The sequence below is a fragment of the Rhodnius prolixus genome, unplaced genomic scaffold (genome assembly GCF_049639745.1).
Source record: "Rhodnius prolixus isolate KJV_2025 unplaced genomic scaffold, Rpr scaffold_2, whole genome shotgun sequence".
Lineage (NCBI taxonomy): Eukaryota > Metazoa > Arthropoda > Insecta > Hemiptera > Reduviidae > Rhodnius > Rhodnius prolixus.
In genome coordinates this window covers 13,131,051-13,154,789 of record NW_027411592.1, presented here as the reverse complement: position 1 = coordinate 13,154,789, position 23,739 = coordinate 13,131,051, and the positions used below count along the sequence as shown (strand labels likewise).

Sequence of the window (23,739 nt, the reverse complement as noted above, 5' to 3'; positions counted from 1 at the left end):
GTAGTGGACTAGTAATGTCGTCAAAAGCCTTGCCGAAGTGGCTAGTACATTACCCAATAGGGCTTCAAACAATGAATTACGTCTTCAATTATGTCTAACGTCCACTTTTTTTATAGATCTCCCCACTCTTCTCTAAGGCGTACCCTCACCCTTCATCTTCAAACATCTTTACAGCATGACATTCCCTCTATAGCCTAGTTAACTTAATTGTACAAACTGAGCTGGGCTTACTTTATTGTCACTCGGGGCGAGTCTGGTTTCCCACGGCACTGAAAGATCTGAAGACGTACGTACAACAAAATTACTTTTAAAATAACCAATCTGCTCCATTTTTGGTAATCTTTCAAACCCTATCACTCCGTCAATGATAGCAAGCAATCTTCTTGCTCCAAATACAAACTTCTGATTATATTGATGTTGTGCCCAAAGCAAGGATCACATCGACTTGAGGAAAAAAAAACCATACTTTTTCAGCTGTTTCCTTACTTTTGCAGTTGCCATCAAATCATCATAATTCTCTATAATCTAAGTGGTCTGGACGTGTCCTTTTGCAGCCATCTCTTCCTTTATCTCTGTCTCCCAAACTCTTTCTGGTTGCCTTCCACTTCGTCTTCAGGAAGGATGACGCACTAACTCTCCCTGGCCGGGGACATTAACGCACATGACCTATACCACCACAAACATTTTGTCATAATCCTCGCTGTCACCGATGCCTAAAATTTAATTCAGCTTCTTCTTAATAATTAAGTGCAATTCGCCGATAAATCTTAATAATTGACGAACTCACTGTCCAAGTTCCTTTGTTTTCTGGGTTAAACATGATGATAATCGAAAATATATTGTTTTTCTCTTTAAATTGTTTGATTTGTGATGAATTTGCAAAAAAAGATTACAATTTCGCAGTTATTAAAAAAAAGTAATAAAATAAAAGAAATAAGATTCACCTCTAAATACAATAATTCTATTGAGAGTTTATTGAAGTACATGTGCTCCAGATTTGGATCACATGAAATTACGAATTTACGATTAATTACAGAAAAATATACGCATAATCTAACCGTTATCAACATGAATTTTATTCCATGTTGAATAATAAAGTAATGAAACAGAACGAGGAGAGTAAAAATTGATTCTAGAATAATGAAACCATGTAAAGGAGCTGTTTACAACTGAATGTCTGATAACGTTATCATTTCCAGAGCAATTTATAAACAAGTAGAACATATTCTATTCGGTATTACGTAGTGATAAAAGTTCATAGTTCAATACGGAAGAATTAGCAATGGAACAACAAAGCTGTTGAAGTGTGATTTAAATTTATCAGTTCTACTTTAAATGAGAAATGAATCAATGAATATCAATAGATAACTGCACAACCACTGACAATAACTACTTATTAATAAATTGAATTGAATTTAAAATTTAAACAATAAAAAAAATCACAGTAAAACAATAAAAATTTTACCTAGGAAAAGTATTGTTTTTTAAATTACATTTTAAATTTCATACAGCCTTCCCAAGATTTTTGGTCTTCTACGGTGACCAGATGATGCCAACAGATGGTTCAGGACCAATGGGGGAGAATAAGACTCCCGATTTGACCTCCCTATCCAACTCACGTTACTGATCCAGACCAGAATAACTTCTTCAACAAAATCCAGTTTTTTTCAGTCTACTAGAACATTCTAACATCACTTTGTAGTGTAAACTCATGAACTCAGCATCTTCAACACGGTCTTACTATCCGAATAGATGGAAACTACTTTTCTCTAGAGAACTGCGAAACGCCCTATCCGAAATATAACAAAGAATAGCCGTTAAAAACGAAGTAGTAATAATAATTTTCATAAACGCTTTTGTACTTCTAATTATTAATTTGCAGGCATTAAAAATACATTAAACCTACTAGTTTAATGTACTGTAATAAAAGGTATGGCTGCCCTTGTAACATACTAGTTACATTTACTTCAATAAAAATAATATTTCTACCACAGCGAACTAGCATGTACAATTTACAGCATTAATAAACTTCTAAGAAACCTTGTCGTTAATAACGAGCCCATACATATTTCAAGATTACTTGAACTGAAAGCAAGGAAGCAGCCAGTACTGGTGCACCAAAGTAATGTACTCTACTGTCAGGAAATATTTTTAACAAGTTTTTATTGTATCTATTGGTATCCTAGTGTCGACAAAAATTTGTTACTAGATTTATACTATAATTAATAATGGCCAACAGACATAAGTACAAAATATTCGAGCAAGGAAATTTATAATAATCACTTGACCTTTTCTGTTATTAGGGTAGCAAAATAACTAATTATTAATCTGAAAATCCGTCCGTCTACTTATGAAATAAAAAACCGGCACAATTAATTTAACTTTCTCAGTACAAAATTACTATCTCATGATCTCTAAGACCAAGTTAATGATTATTTGCAAAATAATATATTGTACATAAATAATATTTTAGTAAACAAACAAAAAATTAATTAAATAAAAAAACTGGGCTGTACCATCGAACAGTTTTTTACTTAACGCAATAAATTAATGTCAGTAATTCTCTAAAAACTTATAATTTGGTTAATTTGTACCAAAAGGATAGTTTATTTTGTGTAAGCTTAAGTTTTACACATTGCGTAGGTCAGTACAACAGCTTAATCATGAAAACTAAGAAGAATGCAAATAAATTAAAGGAAAAATAACAGATAACCATTCAGAAAAAATACATAATTATTACATAATTACAAGAAAAAATAGGCAAATAAAGGCACTCCATCGCGAAGCAAAAAGAAACGGAGAAATAACTATGGACATTGCAATAAAATAAATATACATTAAAATAAACTAAAAAGGAATCCTTAGAATGGAAAGTAAAACAAATAACTCGAGGTTTTTTAATTTACAAGATCCTTAGGGACATGAAATAGGAAATAGTTGTAAATATTATGTAGAATTTAATATTATACACAATCAATTTGTTTCACTGTAATAATTTGGTTACGCTTAAAGGAAGCATATCTCAACTCCCCATGAACACACCTAAAAAACAATAAAATAATCTTAAGAAACAGGTAAAAAAGCTATCAAACTGTGATGGATCCTAAGAGATTATTTTCAAGTTCAAATGAAAGTGTTAGAGCCAGGAAAATTGCAGAACATTTGAAAAAGTTGTAACCCGGGGACACTGGTACTTACTTTATATTTTTCGAAAGAATACTTTTGCTACAATTCCTAATTCATAAATTCTAAAATGGTGATTGAACCTTCAATATGTAAAAGTGATGTTTCAGAGGAGGAGAAGGTCAATTAAATCAGTTTCCTTAGAAAACGTATATAATAAAAACTTTTTAGAAAAAATCGCAAAAGCAGTTTTCGAGGAAACAGAGTGAAAAATAGATAATGCAAACTAAAACTTCTGGTCACAGCTTCACTTCAAATTTGGAATTTGTAGTCTTTATTTAAGCATAAGTTCAATGTTTTTGAAATTACACTTTAGAATGATGCGTAACTTTACTTAATATAGAGTGCACACAAAATTAGGAAAAAAAAAAAGAATAAGTTTAAAGAAATACCGATAAAGAAAACTGAAAATTCAGTTCAATCGAGTTTTTCAATTCAGTTAACTTCCGACTGGATGAATTTGTGGAAAAGCTTATTGACAGGTACCACTGTTGGGACCAATAAATAAACCAATAAATTTTCTAGTTTTTAAGTGAAGTGGCCGCATATTAAAGTAGAAAGACTCACATATATTTTGTGATAAGAACAATAAAATAAGTTACTATTTATTAAAACTAAATTATCATTATTATATTACTCAAATAGTAAATAAATCAAATATAAGTGAGGTAATTTGTGTTCAGCAAAAGCAAGAGAAATTCTTGGCAGCACCTCTTACTTGGGTAAGGGGTACTTTTTGGGGATCCATGGGTGTTCTTTAAACGGAGCTCTTTTGGGGTTTTAAGGGCCGTGTACTGTGTACATTATAACTTATGATTTGGAATAAAAACCAATACAAAAAAAAAAGAAAACCTAGTTGAATTATAATATGTATAATAGAATTTCAAAATTAAATTACAATCCATTGAGAATACACAAAAAATTTATGCATGCACAATATGTAGCCTAAACAAACGAGAATCGTTTATCAATTCCTGACAATCTGTCCCAACTAAAAATCATAAAGAAAAAAATATTTTAAAAAGGAAAACTTCCAGAATGAATTTTTATTTAATTTATAAATTTAATTGTCTTAAGAAAAATTAAAAAATATTTTTTCTAAATAATAAAATATTAATATTTTATTTTTATAAATTCCTTCCCAATTTCTGAATAAGAACACCAGAGGTGTTGAACATTTAAGAGAATTCATGATTTTTGACCCCAACCAACCATTGAAGTTTGTATTGTAACAACTGCCAAACATCTAAACTGATTAATCACCTTTCATTAATTGTTTACAATTACATTTAATTTAATTTAATTATGCAGCTGAGCCTAACTCTCGTAGATGACAAACTTTGTATTAAACTCTGATATTTTCTTTATGTGTAATTAAGGATCTCTATCTAGGTACATCTGCTCGTTTCTTACAGTTTAATCCACAGTTTTTGAACTAAATTATTAAGAAAAACAACAATATTTACATGTAATAAACATCTACATATTTACTTGTCGTTCCCTAGGGCAAATTCAACCAGTTCTATCAATAAAACATAAAAACATATATATTTAAATTTCCCTATTAATTATAGTTTTCTGAAACTCTTTTTTACAATTATTTATTATTACTTGTCCCTTAATTAAACGGAAAGCAAGCAATTTTTATTATGAATAATTCATGCCATGCATGAACAAAGTCCAAAATTCGAAGGACGGGGTATATAACTCAATATACCAATTTACTTCTGGAAAGCAGTTATCTCAGTCGATTAACTGTCTCGTAAAAATAGGAACATTATTACTGTACACACTAATACATTGAATGTAAACAAATAATCAAAAACAAATTAAAAGATAAATTTATGTTAATTCACTTTTTATGGGTTTATTGTTTGTACATGGCAGTATCAACTTGTTTCTAATGCAAGTGCTCGTAAATTTGAGGTTAGTGAGGTTAGGGACAAATCCATCCAGTGTTACTACGTGACAAATAGCAACTGGTTTTAGATTTCATCAGCACAAATATATTCTTCATTACCTCACACTAATTTGGATAAATACATTGCAGATAAAGAGGAAGGAGTCTAAAATATCAAATTCCCTGCTTGCAAAAAGTTCGTACACATAATGAAGAACTAATGAGTTCAAGGTATCAGAAAGGAACATATATGATAAGCTATAAGCTGACTGTAGATCCGCTAAACACCAGTCTTAGCTAAGAACAACATCTCTCCAGGCCCCTAAGTGAATTTGAAGAGCATTAGATGGTATCATCGGTATATAGGTTGTTCTGCAATTAAGCAATATGGCCAGATCTCTGAAGAAGGACATTACCCCTTACAATTGTTTGCACGACGCTCTCGATAAATCCTGCTCTCGATGAAGGGTGACAATGTAACTGAGATTTCGAAACACATCAGTACATCTACAGTGCAATAATGTAGATCCTAAGTAGCCAGCCTAACACCCACCTGGGTTAGCCAAGCATATTCTAAACCAAGGAAAGCTATAAAAGAAACGTTTTATCTCAGCATTGCATTTTTGGCTTTAGACTGACTTCTTCATTCCAAGATTAATAAAGCAAGACCAACAGAAACCAGCGAAATAAAAACAAAATATTGTTACCAATGGAGAAGAACAGTAAAGAAAATAAGATTTGTTGTGCCTTTCGATTGGCACCACTCTCTTGAATGTAAGGTTTCCACCAGTTTGAGATTAGATGAAACTTAATTTTAAGTAGATAATAAAAGCTCGGTGTCTCCATCAACTTCATCTATCAAACCTTCCTTTGAAAATAATCAGTAAAAAAATTATATAGATTCTGAAATTGGATTAACCTACTAACTATTCTAGTGATTTTGATGACACGGTGGACTGTGAATCTATCTGTTTTGAAATAACAAAATGAAAGTAGTTCATTGACCGGAATGTCTAAACCGCATTCCCCCCCAATCCAACGGAGCCATTCTTTCAAATCTAGGTCATTTAAATGAAGATAATTTCTCTGGTTTTTCCTCGAGTAAACTCCGTTTAAGCTTCACACTGCTTGAGCTTTAAGCTCCGATGCAAAGTGTATATCTGGAATCATACCCTATGGATATAAGGAGATTGAATTGTGTTCACTTTGCAATTGAATGAAGGCCTTTAGCATAGATATTTCAATATCATGGATATGCTTGATAAGTAATAAGGGACAGGATTTCTTGTCTCGTCGGTTCTGCGTTTACTAAGTAATAATAGGGTAGGAGATAATTGCGAACAAGGTACCAATAATACATTTATATTTTGATGAATCAAATTAAATAGAGAAATTTAACTTATAACACAACAATATATCTGTCAACATGTAAAATGGTCACAATAATTTACTAATGAAAAATTGGATACAATCGTTTACGTCTCACTTAAACCAATGATAAAGGTTGGGCTCTTATACCCCTCTTTATGAATCTCTGCACAAACTACTGCACTGAATCACTACTTATAACATGCAATCTAGGGCTTTTCTATTACGCTTCAATTTGGTTATCTCCTTAGAAAGGCCTAAGGATAATAATTATTTTGAATTACATCCTAAGGAATTTATTTTAAACAAATTAATGATTCTGTTAACAAGAAGTCCGATATATATGATCTATCATTTGGTCCCATCCTTCATACTTTACAAATATTAATTTCAAATTCATAATTTAAAACATTTCCTTTTATAATTTATAACATGAATTAATTGTTTTGATTACATTATCTAGTCAAATGAGGTAGACATTTCAATATATATACTTTTTAAATTTAAATTTTTAAGCCTTCAACTTCTTTGTTCATTGATGCCCGAAGCAGTCTCCAGTGAAGTACGAATCTATATTTCTATTCTACTTTTTATTTTCAATTCGATTTCTTACTAATTTACAGTGTAGATCTTACTTTCAGCTGATGGATTAAACCAAGCTGTAAAACATTTAGTCAATAAATATTTTATATTGAATCAAAACAAAGAAAAAAAATTTATTTATTATTATTATGGGTGAGAAACTTAATTTCATCAAAAGCAAACAGCTTGGATGTATAATAGCATTTAGAGTTTGTTTTTAACAACTCTTTTACACATCAAATATTTTCTTTGATAGAAATGGTAACGCCCAGATAATAACCAATTATTTTTTTTGGAATATGCGATTGTGGGGTATCAGAAAGGTCTGAGCTGGAATGTTTGGCCAAGGATCTGCCACTCTCAGAGCCTGTGGACAAATTTCCATGACGGAAATTCATGCTAAAAGAAGTTATATATAGTTAAATCCTATCTCATAGCCAGGTCGCCAAAAAAATGATTATCATCAATAGCTCAAAACTGGTTCGGTGCAGTTTCGGACAAGCTCAGTGACCTGAGCCGGAAATATTCACTCGATTTTAGCTGCCGAGCCATATTGGTATAGAGTAGAAGGTTATCATATGGCCATTGCCTTAGCAAGGTAAGACGCTATTTTCGCGACAGGTCTCTCACCAGCAAGAGCTTAGAAAGGGGGAGATCTACAGAGCGCCAGTAATCTTTCAAGACTAACGTAAGTGAAGATTTGTCTACTTAATTACAACCCAAAGGATCTGAAACGAGCCTAAAAACAGGTTTCGTTTGATAGCAACAGGTTTTCTGATGTGGCGATAAGATTCAGAAAGCATCCGAGAAAGCGAGGCCAGGAACTTGTGAAAAGAGTATATGTACATTCTTCATTTCATGTGAGATGAAGAAGATTTGAATTCAGCTCTGACTGATGTTTTGGACAATCTACGATGCCTTGAAAATCACAAGGTGATGAAACAGATGCACATGAAGCAAATAAAGGAAGAAAGATCATAGCCAATTTCAGTCATTAGTCAATGTCAGCTTTCGTCCTTCGTTCTTTGTCATCTTAAAAGTTGGTTTTAAACTTACTTTTAAGATTTTTAGTGGTGGAACAATTTATTGTTCCTATATATACAAATGCGGGTCAAATCAAAATAAATGCATTAATAAATTAAAAGATAAACCTAAATATTATAGTTACTTCAAATATAGTTTCAATGAAAATGAATCTACTTTTGTAGATTGATTTAAAGAAACACTTGAAAGTAAATATAAAGAAGAAATAATTATTAGCTAGACGGAAAAAAAAATTAATTATATCTTTAGTAATTTATTTTATAGGCACTGAAAGTATTTAAAGTTATTAAGTAATGACCTCAACAATAAATGACATGACAAAGATTTCATTATTAACAATCTAAAGGAAGGAATTATACGGCCGCGATAAAGTTACCTTGTAATCTGTCACGGAGTATTATATTGTGTTTATCACTATTATAGAGAATGTAAGATTAAAATTATCAGTACGATGATGGCATTCAAGAGATAATTCTAACAAAAAAGACAACCGTCTATTTAATTTATAAACTAACTTTGATAATACCTCCTTTAGATAAGGGTAAAAAAAAAAAAGTTAAAATTATGTAGAAAAAACCAAGAGGGTCCGATATGTTCACTTACATCACACGTGATTATGTACGGTTCGTGTTAAAGATATCCCAAATGGACGGAACTTCAGATCTGAATTAATGAGTACTTTTGTTGACGTAGTTGAAGTAAAAACCATTGTTCAATGTAAAATGATCAGTAAAAACTGTAAAGAGATGTAGACTTCAGGTTCGAAAAATTAACAAAAAAACAATGAAATAAGACTAAAATATTCTCTCTTAGGTGAATCTGCCACCAACAAAGATGAATATTATTTTAAAAGAATAATACGTTTTTGAAAGAGGAGTTAGGATAAAAATAAATTAGTTGTAACTGAGAAAATTAAAATTGTAGCAACAGAAGCCGTCTTATGTTCACATCAGTTTTATTTTTATCTTTTTATTAAATATATATAAAAAAAATTATGATATAAACAAACGCACTTTCAAAAACACTCACACACATGGACTCACACACTTGAACTCAAGAACATTAGGATACTTAGTTTTATTTCTGCATATAAACAGGAGAGAAAGTAAGTAAAAAATATAGCATGATTCCTACAAAAATAAAAATATGCATGGTATCGACAACACAATCTATGAACTTTTGACATTTCCCTAAACATCTTACATAAATTAGTAATCTTAGAGTGTATCTATTATAGTTCAAATAAACCTTAAATTCCTAATTATTTTGAGGCTTTAATTTTCAAAAAAATGAAAACATGCAATGAGATTGTAACCACGTTAATTCAAAGTGCTCTAAGGGTTCTAATGACATAATAACTTTATGTATTAGCTGAATTTACAAGATTCTCTTTTAAGAGGGTTTGATAATTTTCCAAGTTCTATTTTCATTGGAAATACAAGTTTCGAGGAACCCATTAGAGAGAAAAAAAAAAAAAAAAAAATTAAAAACAATAAAGTTTGTATTAATCATTTCTATTTGAACCATTTTCCCTGGAAAATTTATTTTTGAGGCTTCTTATCATAGATTTAAGTAAAAACCATGCTACCAGGTTGAGATTAGCACTGCAGGCAATGTAACTTACATGTTCGAAGCTACTGGAAAAATTTACGACTAGAGAGCACCGCCAATGTTTGTTTACTAAACCTCCATTAAAATGCGATATTAAAAAAAATAAGTATATAAAAATAACAATTTCAGAATGAGAGGGTTTATGTAAAAATTTAAACTTACGTAAAACACAAAAATCACGAAAAAAATTATAGTGTTGCACAACAGCACATCTAGATAGAATGTATGGGGCACATCACCTTAAAGGAATTTAGTAATTCTCGCTTCATCTACTAATAAGGATATCTTTGAAGAAATAATTTTGTTTCAGGTCAGCAATTTCTGAGGAGGTAGATGTATGGCAGAATGTTAAGTGCAAAATGTCAAGTAGGGAATGTAACCTGCATCCATGCTAGGCCAATAATATTGCAGTCGATGAATCTTGCATCAAGAAGCTTATTATCACTATTAAGTACTTGCAACTAAATGGTTGTTAACATTAGAAGACTGATTTCGGATAAAAGAAGAAGAAGTAAGTGATATTCCGGCAGAATAACATATTCTTTAATTAAATTCTATATTTTAAAGTAAATATCAGGGGAAAAACTAATAACTGAATAAATGATGCTTTCCTTGAACTAAAACACATTTTGCAAGAGAGAATTGCCACGAACATGGAAGGCCTAATGGATGGATAGATGTGTCGGTATAAAAGAGAATATAAAGCAAATTCCACCGTCATCTAAATATGTAAATTTATGTTTGAACAATGTAAGCACACATTTACTAAGTGTAGCAATTGTATTCCCACTTATTCAAGAACTTGGTAAACTTAAGTCTAACAACACTATCAACTCTTGTGCGCAACCTATTTCATATGATAGAAACATAGAGCTTGCAAAATGGCTGCTGTATGCAACTGCTTGGGTTTATGGAAGCTTCAAGCCAATTCTATGTAAAAACTTATTTTATGTACGCACTATAACTTACAGTTCCATCAACAGACTGACTTGTAATGGAGCCACTGCAGTTATTTTTAGGCTGCTGTGCTTTTGGCTATACTATGTAGCCACTCCCCCAAATCTAATCAATTTGCCCTTGAAAATAGCAAAATGAAATTTTACCTCTTTTAAAGAAACCTCCACATCCTTGGAAACCACTTCCCTAAAAATCTTTGCTCCAAGCTCAGACTTTATTTGATGGGAATCAGAAAACATTAAGAAAGAAATCTGTAAAAACAAAGTTTATAAAATTGCCCTTTCAACATTGTAATTTTGACAATGTATTTAAATGTTATTTATATTACCATTCACCCTACTATCTTGTTTTTTCTTCATTTGTTTGCTGAATGGAGGTCTTAAAAACTTGTCTTTCCCTAAATTGCCCAACATTTCAGCCCGAAAGTGTGTCCTCATCATTGGCTCTGAAATGGTACGGAGGGCGTATTCTACTTCAAAGGAGTATAACTGCATTAACATTAGATTCATGTTTAGATGAGAAGACAGTAAATTACATGTTTAAAATTTGAGCGGTTTTACCAGGAATGTACAAGGCACTGATAGAGATCAATTATCCGTATAGATTGTGCAATCTAAACGCTAGTTAAGATACATAATAGTTTGTGGAAGTTTTAAAGAATTTTCTTACTTAGAAATAAATACAAAGGTGAAACAGTGAACGTAGGTCGATGCTGGATAATATTCAATCTAAGAAATAATCAAAGATGCGGACGGTAATCTTATGGGGTAATAAATTCCCAATTCCCACATTATGTACCATGAGTGTGCTAGAATACCTTCCGTAAATTAATAACCTAATAAGAACCAATGATTGCAACAATATGAGAATCAAACAACTGCAGCTCCCAAATTTCATTTTAATAGTGAGCAACGTTACAGTGTAACGTTTCACAATTACAACTTACGAATTCTTGCAATTTGGATCTTCATTAATTTCAACAGTACAATTCAAAGTAAGTAAAACAAGGTACAATCTAGTGGCATCAACTCGAACTAAAGAAATGTGCCACAAGTGATCGAAAAACGTACGAGGTCATCTGAAAATTAAATTGTTTCTTCAATTCTGACTGTTGCATTAGAATTATATACATGTATATAAAAAAGATAACTGTGCATTTCATAAGTATTTACTATACAAATCAATACAACCAAAGAAGTAATTGGGCAAAGAAAAATTAGAGTGGATAATTTTGAACACTACTTACCACGTCAATGAAAAAAATATCAGAAAGCCTAATGGTGACGCAAAAATAATAACCTCATGAATCTTTTACTAGGAAGTAAATCTGGGACAAGGTTAACTGCATTAGGTATGGGTTCCCAGATTTAGCAATATTAAAGTTAGTCAAAGGCAATTACTTTGAAAGAAAGGGAGACTGATTCTTTTAATAGTTATGTTAGCCTTAAAAAGAAAATGATTACTTGTACTAGTATAAAAGGAATGTGTGTTCGGTAAGAATAAAAAATGGAAAATCGCAGTAAGTTCCTATTAGATATTTCAAATCGGTCTCATCATTGGACCCAGCTATAAATAAGCTTTTGAACAAAACCAGGCAAACTAGAAAGGCCACCTTTATTCAACAGCTTTTCGGTGCAGGAATTTTCTCGAAGACTCTTCGCTTTTCTCTCAACTTCGTATGCATACATGCTGTTGATCTATTGCTTTTGTTTGAAAAATTTTCCCCGAGCAATCCTGAGGGAGGGGATAGGTGGGTGGATTAAGCTTCTTCTCAAGTACCATTTAGGTGAGATTTATGGTCTCATTACCTTAATAATATAAATTCAACATGTAAATTCCAATTTTTAAGAAAAAAAGCTTAACAAAATTGCATTTCAGGAAAAATGTTGTGGTTTTTTTTTAGCGATTTTTAAAGTTTCAAGCAAATTTCATCACCAATTGCAGTCACTGAAATTAATTTGTGTATTCGCTTGAGACTCTTTATTCCTTTTTTCTTTCATCGGTATTTATATTCTTTCTTTTATTTTTTTTCTTATGTTTTTCAAACATTAAAATTATGTTTTTTGAACTTCGCTACTTAATTATTATCTTTTAAATATTTTTTAAAAACTTTTTCGCGAGTGATTAAGTACATTGCTTCTACATCTAAAAACTATTTTTTTTTTTTTTTTTTTCATATCCTTACTATTTGATAATTGTTTTCTTTTATGCATTTTGTAAACTTTTTATTAATGGCTGACTCCACGAAAGTCGATAACCCGGTGACAATAATTATTTTTCAAAATTTAATAAAGGTACAACTACTTAATTAACGAAGACAAAATGTTTAAAATTTTAAACAACAATAAAAACACTGTGGTCAGAAGAGATCACAGAATTTAGTTCTCCAGGAGTGGAGGTTGATTTTAGCAGACAAGATTTTGAGCATTAATTTGTCATTTAAAAATTGCTCATTTTATTTAGGACACAATAGCTTCCACAATGAGATTGTCAGTGAGAATATGTTCACAAAATCATGGAAGTAACAAGATCTCTTAAGTTATAAAATAAACATTAGGAAAGAAAAAAACAATTAAAAAATCAAGCGATTCTATGTCGGCTCCATGACAGAAGAAACGGAGAGTTGGGATAAGCAAGTATTAAAAAAAAAAATCTTCTCTTGAAATAGAAATCCTTGTAGTAGCAGCAATAATAATACACAATACTAAGTAACATTGATATTAAATAATATTTTTTAAATAATAAAACCTTCTATCTCATAGAGTCATGTCTTACATCACGTACAGGGGCCGCCTGTATTATTAGCTTGTCATGTTCTGACAGTTTTGTTAAAAAGAAAGCAATTGTAAGAACTAACCAGCAGATTCTACAATGAGTTTTAAGTTTCACTTTTAATTTCACTTTCCCTCAGCAGCTGTACCAACATCATTTAATAAAAATACCTTCATGGAAAGATATCATTAAAGTAAAAATAAGTTTAACAGTTACTTGTTTTTCTTTTACAGAAACCAAGGGGATTGCTTCACAAAATGATGTACTCATGGCGTTCATTGTTACGTAAGGCATGACCGAGAACTAGATCAGTAATGAATGCAGACTTTCAAGGAGTACCTTCAATTTGGAAAGTTGATATCTTCTAATCAGAGTTTTGATATTTCAATGTTCAACGCTGTCAATGAAAGTTTTTACTTTTTTTAAAACCTTAACAATCCAATGAATGCAAATACACACACAGACATTCCACAACCATCCGCACAGTCTGAATTGATGAAAAAGTAATAAAAAGTAAATTTGTTTATAAAGGATTTTTATCAAGAGAAAAAACTGCAATACATATTACAACTAGGTAGAGGTTGTCAAATTTTTGTAATCACTATCCCTCTCAGAAATTATTTTTATATCTGGTTATGAATTCGTAACAGTAAATAATGTACTCACAAGATTGTCTTTCACCGCAATTTATGGTAATTATTAGGTTCAGAAAAATTTGAATTTTTACTTTTAAAGATAGTTGACTTCAATATTTATGTGTTCTCAGAAAATTAGACTGTTGAAAAAAACATGTCACAGCATCCTCAGGGTCCCAATAAAATGAAACTTCTCTTAAAAAAGGTTTCCAGCCAAATTTATGTACAGACCATACGTTATTCCTAAGTTCGTATAGAAACCTTTCGGCAAAATTGATTCCAACAAATTTACTTGAATTGAATAAATCAACTAGCATTTGAGACATATATCCGTACAGAACCAACATGCATTTATATGAAACGTAACTGGTTTGATGAAGAAATTCATAATTTTCTTCACAAAGTTTAGAAAGGAAGTGACTTAAGCGGATGGTCTTAAATTTGAGTTACAGATTTCATTCTCTACTAAAGTGATTTTCCAGACTTTACTGAGTTACTTTGTCACTGCCGGATTTCAATAAAAAAACGCAGTGAATAGGTAAACATATTCCAATTTTCCATTTCCTTAACAAAAGTTGCATACCACTTAAAGCTTGCTACCAGTGTTTATATTAGTAAATGGAATATGGTATTTATTCATACATTCTTCCAAACTCTGAAATCCTGTCAAATCTTTTCTACCAATTCCAAGATGTTTAGCAAACAAAATTCATTTATTAAAATTTGGCCTTTAATTAAACTAAATAGTTTAACATAATCATAAGTCATTTTTAAGAAAAGAATAAATGCCAAAAATAGATCATCTATTTGGGTGAAAGGCTTGCCCAGAGGCTTGAAAGACTTAAATTTCGCCTTGGCGAATTGTTGATATGTATGGGATGTTGAGGTCGTCATGAAGAGTAAGGTTAGTCACCGTAGAAAGGAGTGTCAGCTATCTGTCAGGAGTAGTTTTGACTGAAATTTTTGTACTATCCGTATGTTTGTTGGTTTGACTGAACCCTACAGCTCTACTTCACCCTTCATCTCATTCACTATCTATCCGCATGCATATTTCTCCTTTCTCACTGCTTGTAATTGTTTCGGAGGGCTATCACTGGACAACTGCTCCACTCTTGCACTTATCTTTTGCATTTATTATATTTACTAGATGTAAGTTTATGCAGTAAATAAATAATTAAAAAATAAAAATTATCTTCTTATAATGGATGATACAATTTAAATACACTAATCCCATTACTTTCTCCGTTCAGAAAAGCTGCTACCACATCTACATATTTCCCTTAAGTTGCATTGAAATATAATTCTCTTCTTTGGCTACTTTGCACAACTTCTCTTATATTAGCATCTTCCTTCTGCTGAACTCACCGAGCATCCAATTTTGCTTTAATAGTTCTCCAGAAAATTCTTTCTTCTTCTCAACGAACGCCGATCTACAATTAGTGGGATTAATAAGTTCACCTTTGCGTACTACATTCCACGTAAAGTTCTCTTCTGATGTCCCTTATTCTTCTTTGTATGTTCCTATTCCTTTCCGTCAGTAAATTTTATTTCTTCATCATTCTTAGGGGCATCTGTATCTGTATAATTTCTTATCAATGTTACGAAGAATCATTCAGTAAAATTAGTTTAAAGGATATTAAGAAATAATCTCACAAACGCTTGTCCACCACAAACCACACCAAACAAAATTAAACTATTTTTTTAGAACTAGAAGAAAAAACCAGAGTCGGCTTCTCGGTGACATAGTATATAAGAAATCTTCAATTTCTTATAAATTTTTAAATAACGTTAATAAGATGCTTAATTTATTTTATGGTTGCTTCCAAATTGGCCCAAAGAGAATAAACCGATTCTTTTTTAGCGCTCAAAAAAAAATTCTATTATTCTCATTAGAGATGGGCAAAAATATTTATAAATTATTATTCATTAAGGGTGATTCGAATATTTTTGTTAGGAGGTGATGAATCAAAAAATTCCTAATTTAACACGGAAAAAACTTCCATACATCTTTTTAAATTTTAAACAAAAAAAAAACTTACAAATAAATAATGGAGGAGAGCAGCGATAATCAGAAGGATTTCAGATAAATACAATAAATCATATCTGCTGTAGCAGGGATCCTAAAGCACTGTTCATGAAAATAGAAATATTTCTTTCCCAACTTACTAAGACCTTTAACTTTTTCAACACTTTTCAGGATGCTTTTGCTGGTTGTTTTGCTACAATATTAAGAAAATAAAAAAATACGCCAAATATTCTTTTCTTTCACATTCATTTATCAGCATGTTATACTTCTTCATAGGAACATGAATTTTAAAAACCTGGATCTGAGAGACACTTGAATAAGACACGAATATGTAACACATATCACGAAATTTATTTCTGTGCGGTTTTCGTTTAAGTTTTATCATTTGGTCTAATAAAAAAAAAGTTAGTTACTTAAAGAATAATATTACTTACATGACTGAAGGTAGAAAAGGGTTTCGTTTTTTTACTATTTAATACGCTAATCACACCAGCTCGGAAACATGAATCAATGTCCCCCAAATCACAGCCTTTATCGTAATACTCCAGACTCTAAAAAAATCATTGAAAGGAAAATCAATGAAAAGCGCAACAAAATATCAAGTAGAGTGTAATACATTTTGATTATAAAGGTATGTTGATAAATTAAAAAAAAAAAAATCTGTTAAGAGTGGCAATCGATTCATGAATAAAATATTTTGGTAGCATAAAAGCGAGTATTGTTTATGCCCCAAAGTAAAATAAAGTGTGTAAAAATACCAAGAAGCAATCAAGTGAATACCAAAAGGCTTGCAGCGCCACATTTCTGGACTTCCCGTAAAGTGCTTCAGGTAATGCCTGAATTTTACTGATAAATATACATATATATATATATACTCATCTTAGCTTATTACTGCCAGCCGTAGCCTGGGATAACGGAATGATTTACAAACGTACAAATGTAAATGCTTCTCTTAAACGCAGGAAATTTGAATAACTATTTTAATAATCTAATCAAGCTGTCACGCAACAAGTCTGCAACATTTTAAAAACAAAATAATCAAAATTTCACATCGCTGTATCATACCACTAGATCGCAATCTAAAGACCCTAAAATTCATTAATTGTTCCGCCTTGGTAAAACAACTTGGTATAAGAGACCACCAATAAGACACGCTACAAAATGCGACACAATTTATGCCTAGAAGTATATCTTTTTAGCATTTGTACAGAACTGCAATCCGATAATGAAATTTTACACGACCTAAGGAAGATTGTGAATGAAGATAAATTTGTACCTCACAAATTACGCTTCCCTAATAAAAAGAGGACTGTTGCCATATGAGGAAATCCAAGGAGAGTCACAGCTTCACATAGTTAGGTTTATTAGAAAAACACATCTTTAAATGAAACTTTTTTTTTTATACTACAGTAACTTACCTTCTCTTGAGACTGCACAACTCCTCCTTTTCCTGCCATGTGATAGTTGCCAATTTTGTAACAACTCTTTGAATAATTAAAATCTTCACAATTCGATTTGTAAACTTTAGCTGCTTTATGAAAATCTTTGGATATAGCTTCCAGGTAATCTCCCAGCAAATGACACACTGCAGAAACCACATCAAAATAAGATAAATCAAAACAAAATAAAGAAACCCTTGAATGTAAACCTACCTTCCGGTTTTTTTTCTTTAAAGCAACCAAATCTATACTCAGTTCCCAAGTTTTTAAGATATTCTTTTACATCTTCTTCACTTTTTAAATCATACCCATACGCCATTCCGATGTATACCCTCCTTTTAGGTAACCTGTATTTATATTTATCCAAATCTGTAACCTTCCAGATTCTGCAGGTTATGAAGTCTTTCAGTGAACATGTGATGTGTGAATAATCATTTGCAGGTTTCAATTAGAATCAGTATCTGGTAAGGGTTCATTTAAGTTGTATTGGTGCATCATAAACCAGAAAGTTGTTTGTTTACCTTTTTTTACTTCTAGCAGTGGATTCGTGTATCAAATTTCATTAATTAAAATGAATTTGTCAAAGACACCTGCAGAATTCTTTAAAACTATGAGGTGTAGCAAGTTATTCCAGCCTACAAATATTGTACCAAAAGGTCTTTCTGAAAGTGATAATAAGTTATCATTATTGTCTAAAAGCCAAAAAGTATGATTTTTTTTGTATTCTTTCTCACAGTGTCATTTCATTTTTATTAATTAATGTTCTGCCGGTTCTAGTTGCTAGTTGATACAGGCATCATGAGACAGTCCAGCGCTGGTATATATCATCTTCTTCCTTTAGGAGTTAGATCTATGAATAAGTTAAAGTCACTGATCAGAAGGTATCTATCCCAGATCGATGCTCAAGAGATTAAAATGCCTCTAATTATTGATGGAACACTCTGGAAAAAATCAGGTAACTAGTTTATTTAGAGATTAGCAGATCTGTGCTATTTAACATTTATTGTGGCATCAAATATGATTGCTCTTTTCCCTAATGTTGACCAGTTTCGGATCTTGCCCATCTGCAAAGTCTGGTTATGGCTTAAACTATTGCTGTTGCTAAGATGTCACACAGGATTAATTTTCTCTATATTATCGTGAGGAAACTGTTTAATTTTAGATATATCACTGAGAGGTCTTTTCAAAATTTGGCGTTATGAATAATTTTTTGTTTTACATTTTTTGAGTGGAGAGAACCGTTTTTAGATTTTTATGTCTTCAATTCTAATTGCATCAAATATAAAGAGTTTAAGTGAAAAGCGCGTTATTAATTTGTTTCTATTTGATGCAGAACTTAATATACTGAAGAAAAAGTATTTATATGTTTATCAATGTTATTAAAGATCTTATTTCATTGCTGTTATTTTTCTTTGGAAGAACTGCCGACAGAAAAGGTTAAATTTTGTTAATACATTATTTTTAGGTCGATGGGGCATTATGGGAGCAGAAGTTTTCAAAATTACAGATAGACATGGAAATGACTGCATTCTTAGCCCTGTAGGTAAATGAATAATTATATTTAGCGAAACTGTTGTAAAAAAGTTTTTTAAAATTAAATTTCGTTACGAGGAAGATTTATTACCTGTTTATTTATTTATAAAAGCATTTTTTTGAAAGGAATGTGATTAAAATTTTTCTTTTGCAGACAAATGAAGAATCGGTAACAGACTTGGTAGCTGGTTTGGGTCAGTTGTCTTATCATCAATTACCCTTTCTTTTATACCAAATAGCTTCCAAATTCAGAGACGAGATTAAACCAAGGTGTGGATTAATTAGAACAAAAGAGTTTGAAATGATGGATGCATACTCATTTGATGAAAGTAAGGAAGCTGCACATTACACCTATGACAGAGTAGCGTCAGCATTTGAGAATATTTTTAACCATCTCGATTTACCTTTTATTAAAGGTAATGTATAACCAGATTTTTTAAACGAATTGGTTTTGTGAGTAATTTCAATGGTTTAATCTATTTTTTTCGGTGTGTTCTAATTATATTCAAATAATCTTGAATGCAAACTTTAGGGTGTTAGGAGGCCAACACTTCTAAAAAAGTTTCATTTTCACTTTAAAAATATTTAAAAGGAAAAAGTCAACATAGATCTCTCAACTTGGATGCACTCTATAATTTGGAATTTTTTTTGGCATTGGCTTTCGCCATTCAGCTAGCATCGTCTAGGCTAGGTGCTTATCACTAGAATATCACTCACTCTCCATTCTTACTTATAAATACATTCGCTTCACTCATTCATCCCTCTACTATATACTACCATTTACATAAACTACAGCTAATGGATGGATCAGTACTCTATATTCCTGCCATCCTTATAGCTTAACCGAAATTAAAATCACGTAATCCTTCTCTAATCATTTTCTTGCATTCATTCTAATCGGCTATAACTTTTAAATACATTCATACTTCATTGCTAGCTCTGCTATAGATTTAAGCACATAGATGTTGGTGGAAAATATTATGTCTTCGTAGCGAAATGGTGCATCTAAATACCTGTATATGTCATGTCGTCAAACATTCGTTTCCTTTATACTTCATAACGTGGACATATCATTATTATATGTTTGGAATTTTTCAAAGATTCCAAAATGAGACCAATGAGCTGATTAGGAGACTAATCAAATACTTATTTCTAAAATCATATAATTTGTATTGTTTTCAAGTAATTTGTTTATAGGTGGACTAATATTTAAACTTAAATTCTGAAATATCTATCCTTTACAAAAAATCTGTCATTTCATTTTATATAATAAAGGCTAATTTCAGTTTTAGCTGATCCTGGAAATATGGGAGGTGAGATCTCACATGAATATCACTTACTAAGTGAAGTGGGGGAAGATAAACTTAAGATTTGTGAAACATGCAGCGAGGGTACCAATATCGAGCTTGATTCTAATACATGTTTTTCTTGTGGAAGTTCATCCTTCAGACGAGTGACTGGAATAGAGGTATTCAACGCTTCGCTTAATTGATATTTTTGTGCAGATTTATCTGTCAGTTGATAGAACGTTTATTAACTTTCTCACTTTGTATTTACATGTGCATTTGAGTATCCGGTAGCGTAAATCAAAAACGAAGTTACAAAAAGCATGAATTTTGATTTTATAGGCTAGTAAGGTCCAAGAAAGCAAGGGATAACTATTTATTATCCACTTGCAGTCTTTTGTTGTGATTGGATTTTAGTCAGTTATTCAATCTTAGAATGCTTTCATTCTACCTAATTTTCAGATTATCAATCTTCAGAGATTTTTACCGCAGATTTGAAATATTTTTTCGAACTTAATCTTTCTTCGAGCAGTCAATGCAACTAGTTTAATGAATTCTTAATGCACTCTCTGAGCCAGTTTGAATGTCGTTTCCTCGAAAACCATTGTCACTTCCATCATACATTCACTTCGTCTTGGTTGGCTAAAAATCCCACTTGGATTGTACCTTTTTGAAGGGAGAAAAAGGCCTTTAAGAGCTCAGGTAATGTGCATCCTAAAATGTCCATTGGTCACCCGAATAGGCAGTATAAGTAAGAAAAGTAACGTAAAAGAAGTATTCAATCCAATCCTTTGAATTTCTTGTATAGCTATTTATTAAACCAAATTCGAAAAAGACATAAAAATGAAGGCCTCGTAGTGGGTAAAAGATAGTAAGTAATTGCCTATTTTTTCTGGCGGGTTTAATGCCCAACTACCAATTAGGTGTCGTGGACGGAGGCCTTTAGCAAACATACTTTACTGTAAATTTCTTTTATTAACCATTAAATAAAATCGAAGGCCTAAGACCAAGAATCGAACCCAGTACCACAATACATATTAGCTTTAAAGGTCTGTGTAGTAGATAGTTTGACGTTTTTATCGTCTATTACCAAAAATCAGAGCGGGGTATATGTTTTGCTTTCTCTTTGACGTTTCGTAATCGGAATATTTATAGTGTGGATTTACCAGCCCACAGAGAGGAGAGGCTGCCTCCTAAGAAATTCCAGTCCTGCTTTCCTTTCAGTATCTCAGGGCTGTAGTGAATATTGTGAGATCTATGTGGTGTTTTATGGTATGAAAAATATGAATGTGTGTACGTGTGTGTGTGTGTATACTCTTTTAGTCGACTGTAGGGCAGACTAAAGTCAATACAGATCTCTTAACTTGGATACACACTATGAATGCACTTTTATTTTTAGTATTTTAAACTCCATCCACAGAGGGCAGATTCTAGAGGAATAAGCATCCATCTGAGCCATTCTAGAAGAGGTCATGATTATTTAAAATAGTAACCTAGGGTGATGTTTCTCTGCTAAACAGTGATAGGAAAACGCCAGCTAATCTTGTATTTATTATAGAATTTTAAAACTTATTACCATTATTAAATAAAAATACTTTTGATTGCAGGTAGGGCACACATTTCTTTTGGGCTCTAGATATTCTATACCACTTGAATGTAAGTTCACAAATAAGGAAGGAAAAGCGCAACCATTAATAATGGCTTCTTATGGACTAGGTTTAACTAGAATCCTCGCTTCTTCATTGGAACTTCTTTCGACTGAAGATAGGATTATTTGGCCTTCCGCGATAGCGCCTTTTTCAGTTTGTGTTATTCCTCCAAAGGTTCAATAATTTATTAACCAATTAATTCTTTAATATTTATTTTGTTACATACAACTTCATAAAATAATTCCAATTTTTCAGGAGGGTAGCAAAGAATGGGAAGTAGGAAGTACACTCAGTTTAGAAATTTGTAGATCACTTGAAAAAATTGTGCCAGGTGATGTACTAGTGGATGATAGATGTAATCAGACTATCGGTAAGAGATTGAGACATGCCCGTCGAACAGGATATCCATATATTATTTGCGTTGGGAAAGGGGTTATAGGATCTCCTCCATTATTAGAACTTATATGTACAGCCTCTAATTCAACTGAACACGTTACGCTAACTGAACTTGTTAAGTACTTCGAAGACCCTCAGCTACATACACATAAAGTGTTACATTCGCGTTAATTATTTTTACATAGTTTTGTAAATATTACGTAGTTTTGTAAATATTACATATTTTGTAAATAAGTACTTATATTTTTAAAATTAATTAAAAATGTTTTGAGATGTCTTCAAAAAGTCTTAATTTTCATCCAGATTTTTCTGGCTAACCTTCTATTATTTTTAATTACAAGAATATTGCGATTTCTTTTCTTAAGTTGTACGAAACAAGAAAGGAAAATGCGAGCAAGTGAATATGTAAGGTTAGTTCAAGGAACGAAGGTACCTGAAGATTAAAGAAGTAAAAAAAAATGCTAGTTTAAAAAATGAGAAGCGAATCGTGATGAAGATTCAGAGGCTGAAAGGAAGGAAAGCAAAATGAATGTTGCATCCAATTTATTCCATGCTGAAAGGATCGTCCACGCGTCTATCTTCAATAGTAATAGTGGTATATGACTGAGATAGTGCGAGATATTGTCTACATCAAACTGATGAAAATGAATGAAAAATTGAAACCGATCACAAACAATAAAACCAAGCATGCTACAACGGATAAAATCAACGTTAAGGTGGAATACAATGACAACCTCAACTCTGAGAAAGTTTAAACTACTAATCATAAAAATGATTAATAAAGTTTGAGAAATCACTAATAAGACTGAAAAAAAAAAAATCTAAATATTTAAGAAGATACAACATTTGGCAAATTTATTTCAGTATTATATGGATTTCTTACTTTTCATTAATTTTTTATAAATTTAGGTAGGGATTTATTTTTTTCTTTCAATTTTCTGTTTGTATAAATAGTTAAATAAGTAGTTGCTAATAAAAAAGAAAACTGTTTATCCGACTGAAACTAATATCAAAAGAAAAGTGGTTAAATATGGCAATCTCATTTTATTGTTTGAAAACAAAACAATTTTATGAAAATCTAAATTTACGTTTTGATGCCGGTTTTTGTACAAAAATAGTTCTGATTGTATATTTTGAATATATTTTTTTCTTAACAGAACCAGAAGTTTAATATTCTAAGTGTGACAGAAGCATCATTTATTCCATCCTAGCTAATGAAGGTAGCCGAAATATTAATATTATAAGTGCATAATATTTACTATAATATTCTTTCCAGTTTCAATGCTTTCTAAAAACAATGTTTAATTATGACATTAAGGCAGACCGAATCAGTAGGGATTGCTACCTACAATTGTAAA

General features: G+C 31.4%; 2 protein-coding genes and 2 long non-coding RNA genes across 5 annotated transcripts in view; 2 read left to right on the top strand and 2 right to left on the bottom strand.

The window, feature by feature from the left end:
- Positions 1 to 17,866, bottom strand: part of Coa7 (Cytochrome c oxidase assembly factor 7) — a 49,008-nt gene extending 31,142 nt beyond the window's left edge. The window contains exons 1-3 of the mRNA XM_074117939.1: positions 17,731 to 17,866; positions 17,497 to 17,663; positions 16,513 to 16,629 (exon numbers count right to left, since the gene is read on the bottom strand). Coding sequence (XP_073974040.1) covers positions 16,513 to 16,629; positions 17,497 to 17,663; positions 17,731 to 17,836 — 390 coding nt within the window. The 5' untranslated portion in view covers positions 17,837 to 17,866. The remainder of the gene's footprint in view (positions 1 to 16,512; positions 16,630 to 17,496; positions 17,664 to 17,730) is intronic.
- On the top strand, positions 211 to 16,518 carry LOC141448990 (uncharacterized). The gene is made up of 3 exons (XR_012455288.1): positions 211 to 286; positions 9,999 to 10,199; positions 13,651 to 16,518. It is a non-coding gene; the product is annotated as an uncharacterized lncRNA (long non-coding RNA).
- LOC141448989 (uncharacterized) lies at positions 4,280 to 10,032 on the bottom strand. Its single transcript, XR_012455287.1, has 2 exons — positions 8,681 to 10,032; positions 4,280 to 7,110 (listed from the first exon to the last, which is right to left on the bottom strand). It is a non-coding gene; the product is annotated as an uncharacterized lncRNA (long non-coding RNA).
- ProRS-m (prolyl-tRNA synthetase 2-like protein, mitochondrial) lies at positions 17,845 to 22,666 on the top strand. 2 transcript variants are annotated; one of them, XM_074117937.1, is made up of 8 exons: positions 17,845 to 17,981; positions 18,055 to 18,223; positions 18,295 to 18,472; positions 18,983 to 19,056; positions 19,205 to 19,466; positions 20,337 to 20,518; positions 21,944 to 22,159; positions 22,241 to 22,666. In XM_074117937.1, exons 2-8 carry the CDS (start codon positions 18,089 to 18,091, stop codon positions 22,550 to 22,552), a joined length of 1,359 nt encoding a protein of 452 aa, XP_073974038.1. In that variant the 5' UTR covers positions 17,845 to 17,981; positions 18,055 to 18,088; the 3' UTR covers positions 22,553 to 22,666. The 2 variants fall into 2 exon arrangements, with proteins under 2 accessions (XP_073974038.1, XP_073974039.1); XM_074117938.1 differs by having other exon boundaries at positions 17,875 to 17,981; positions 18,058 to 18,223.
- The last annotated feature ends 1,073 nt before the right edge of the window (positions 22,667 to 23,739 follow it).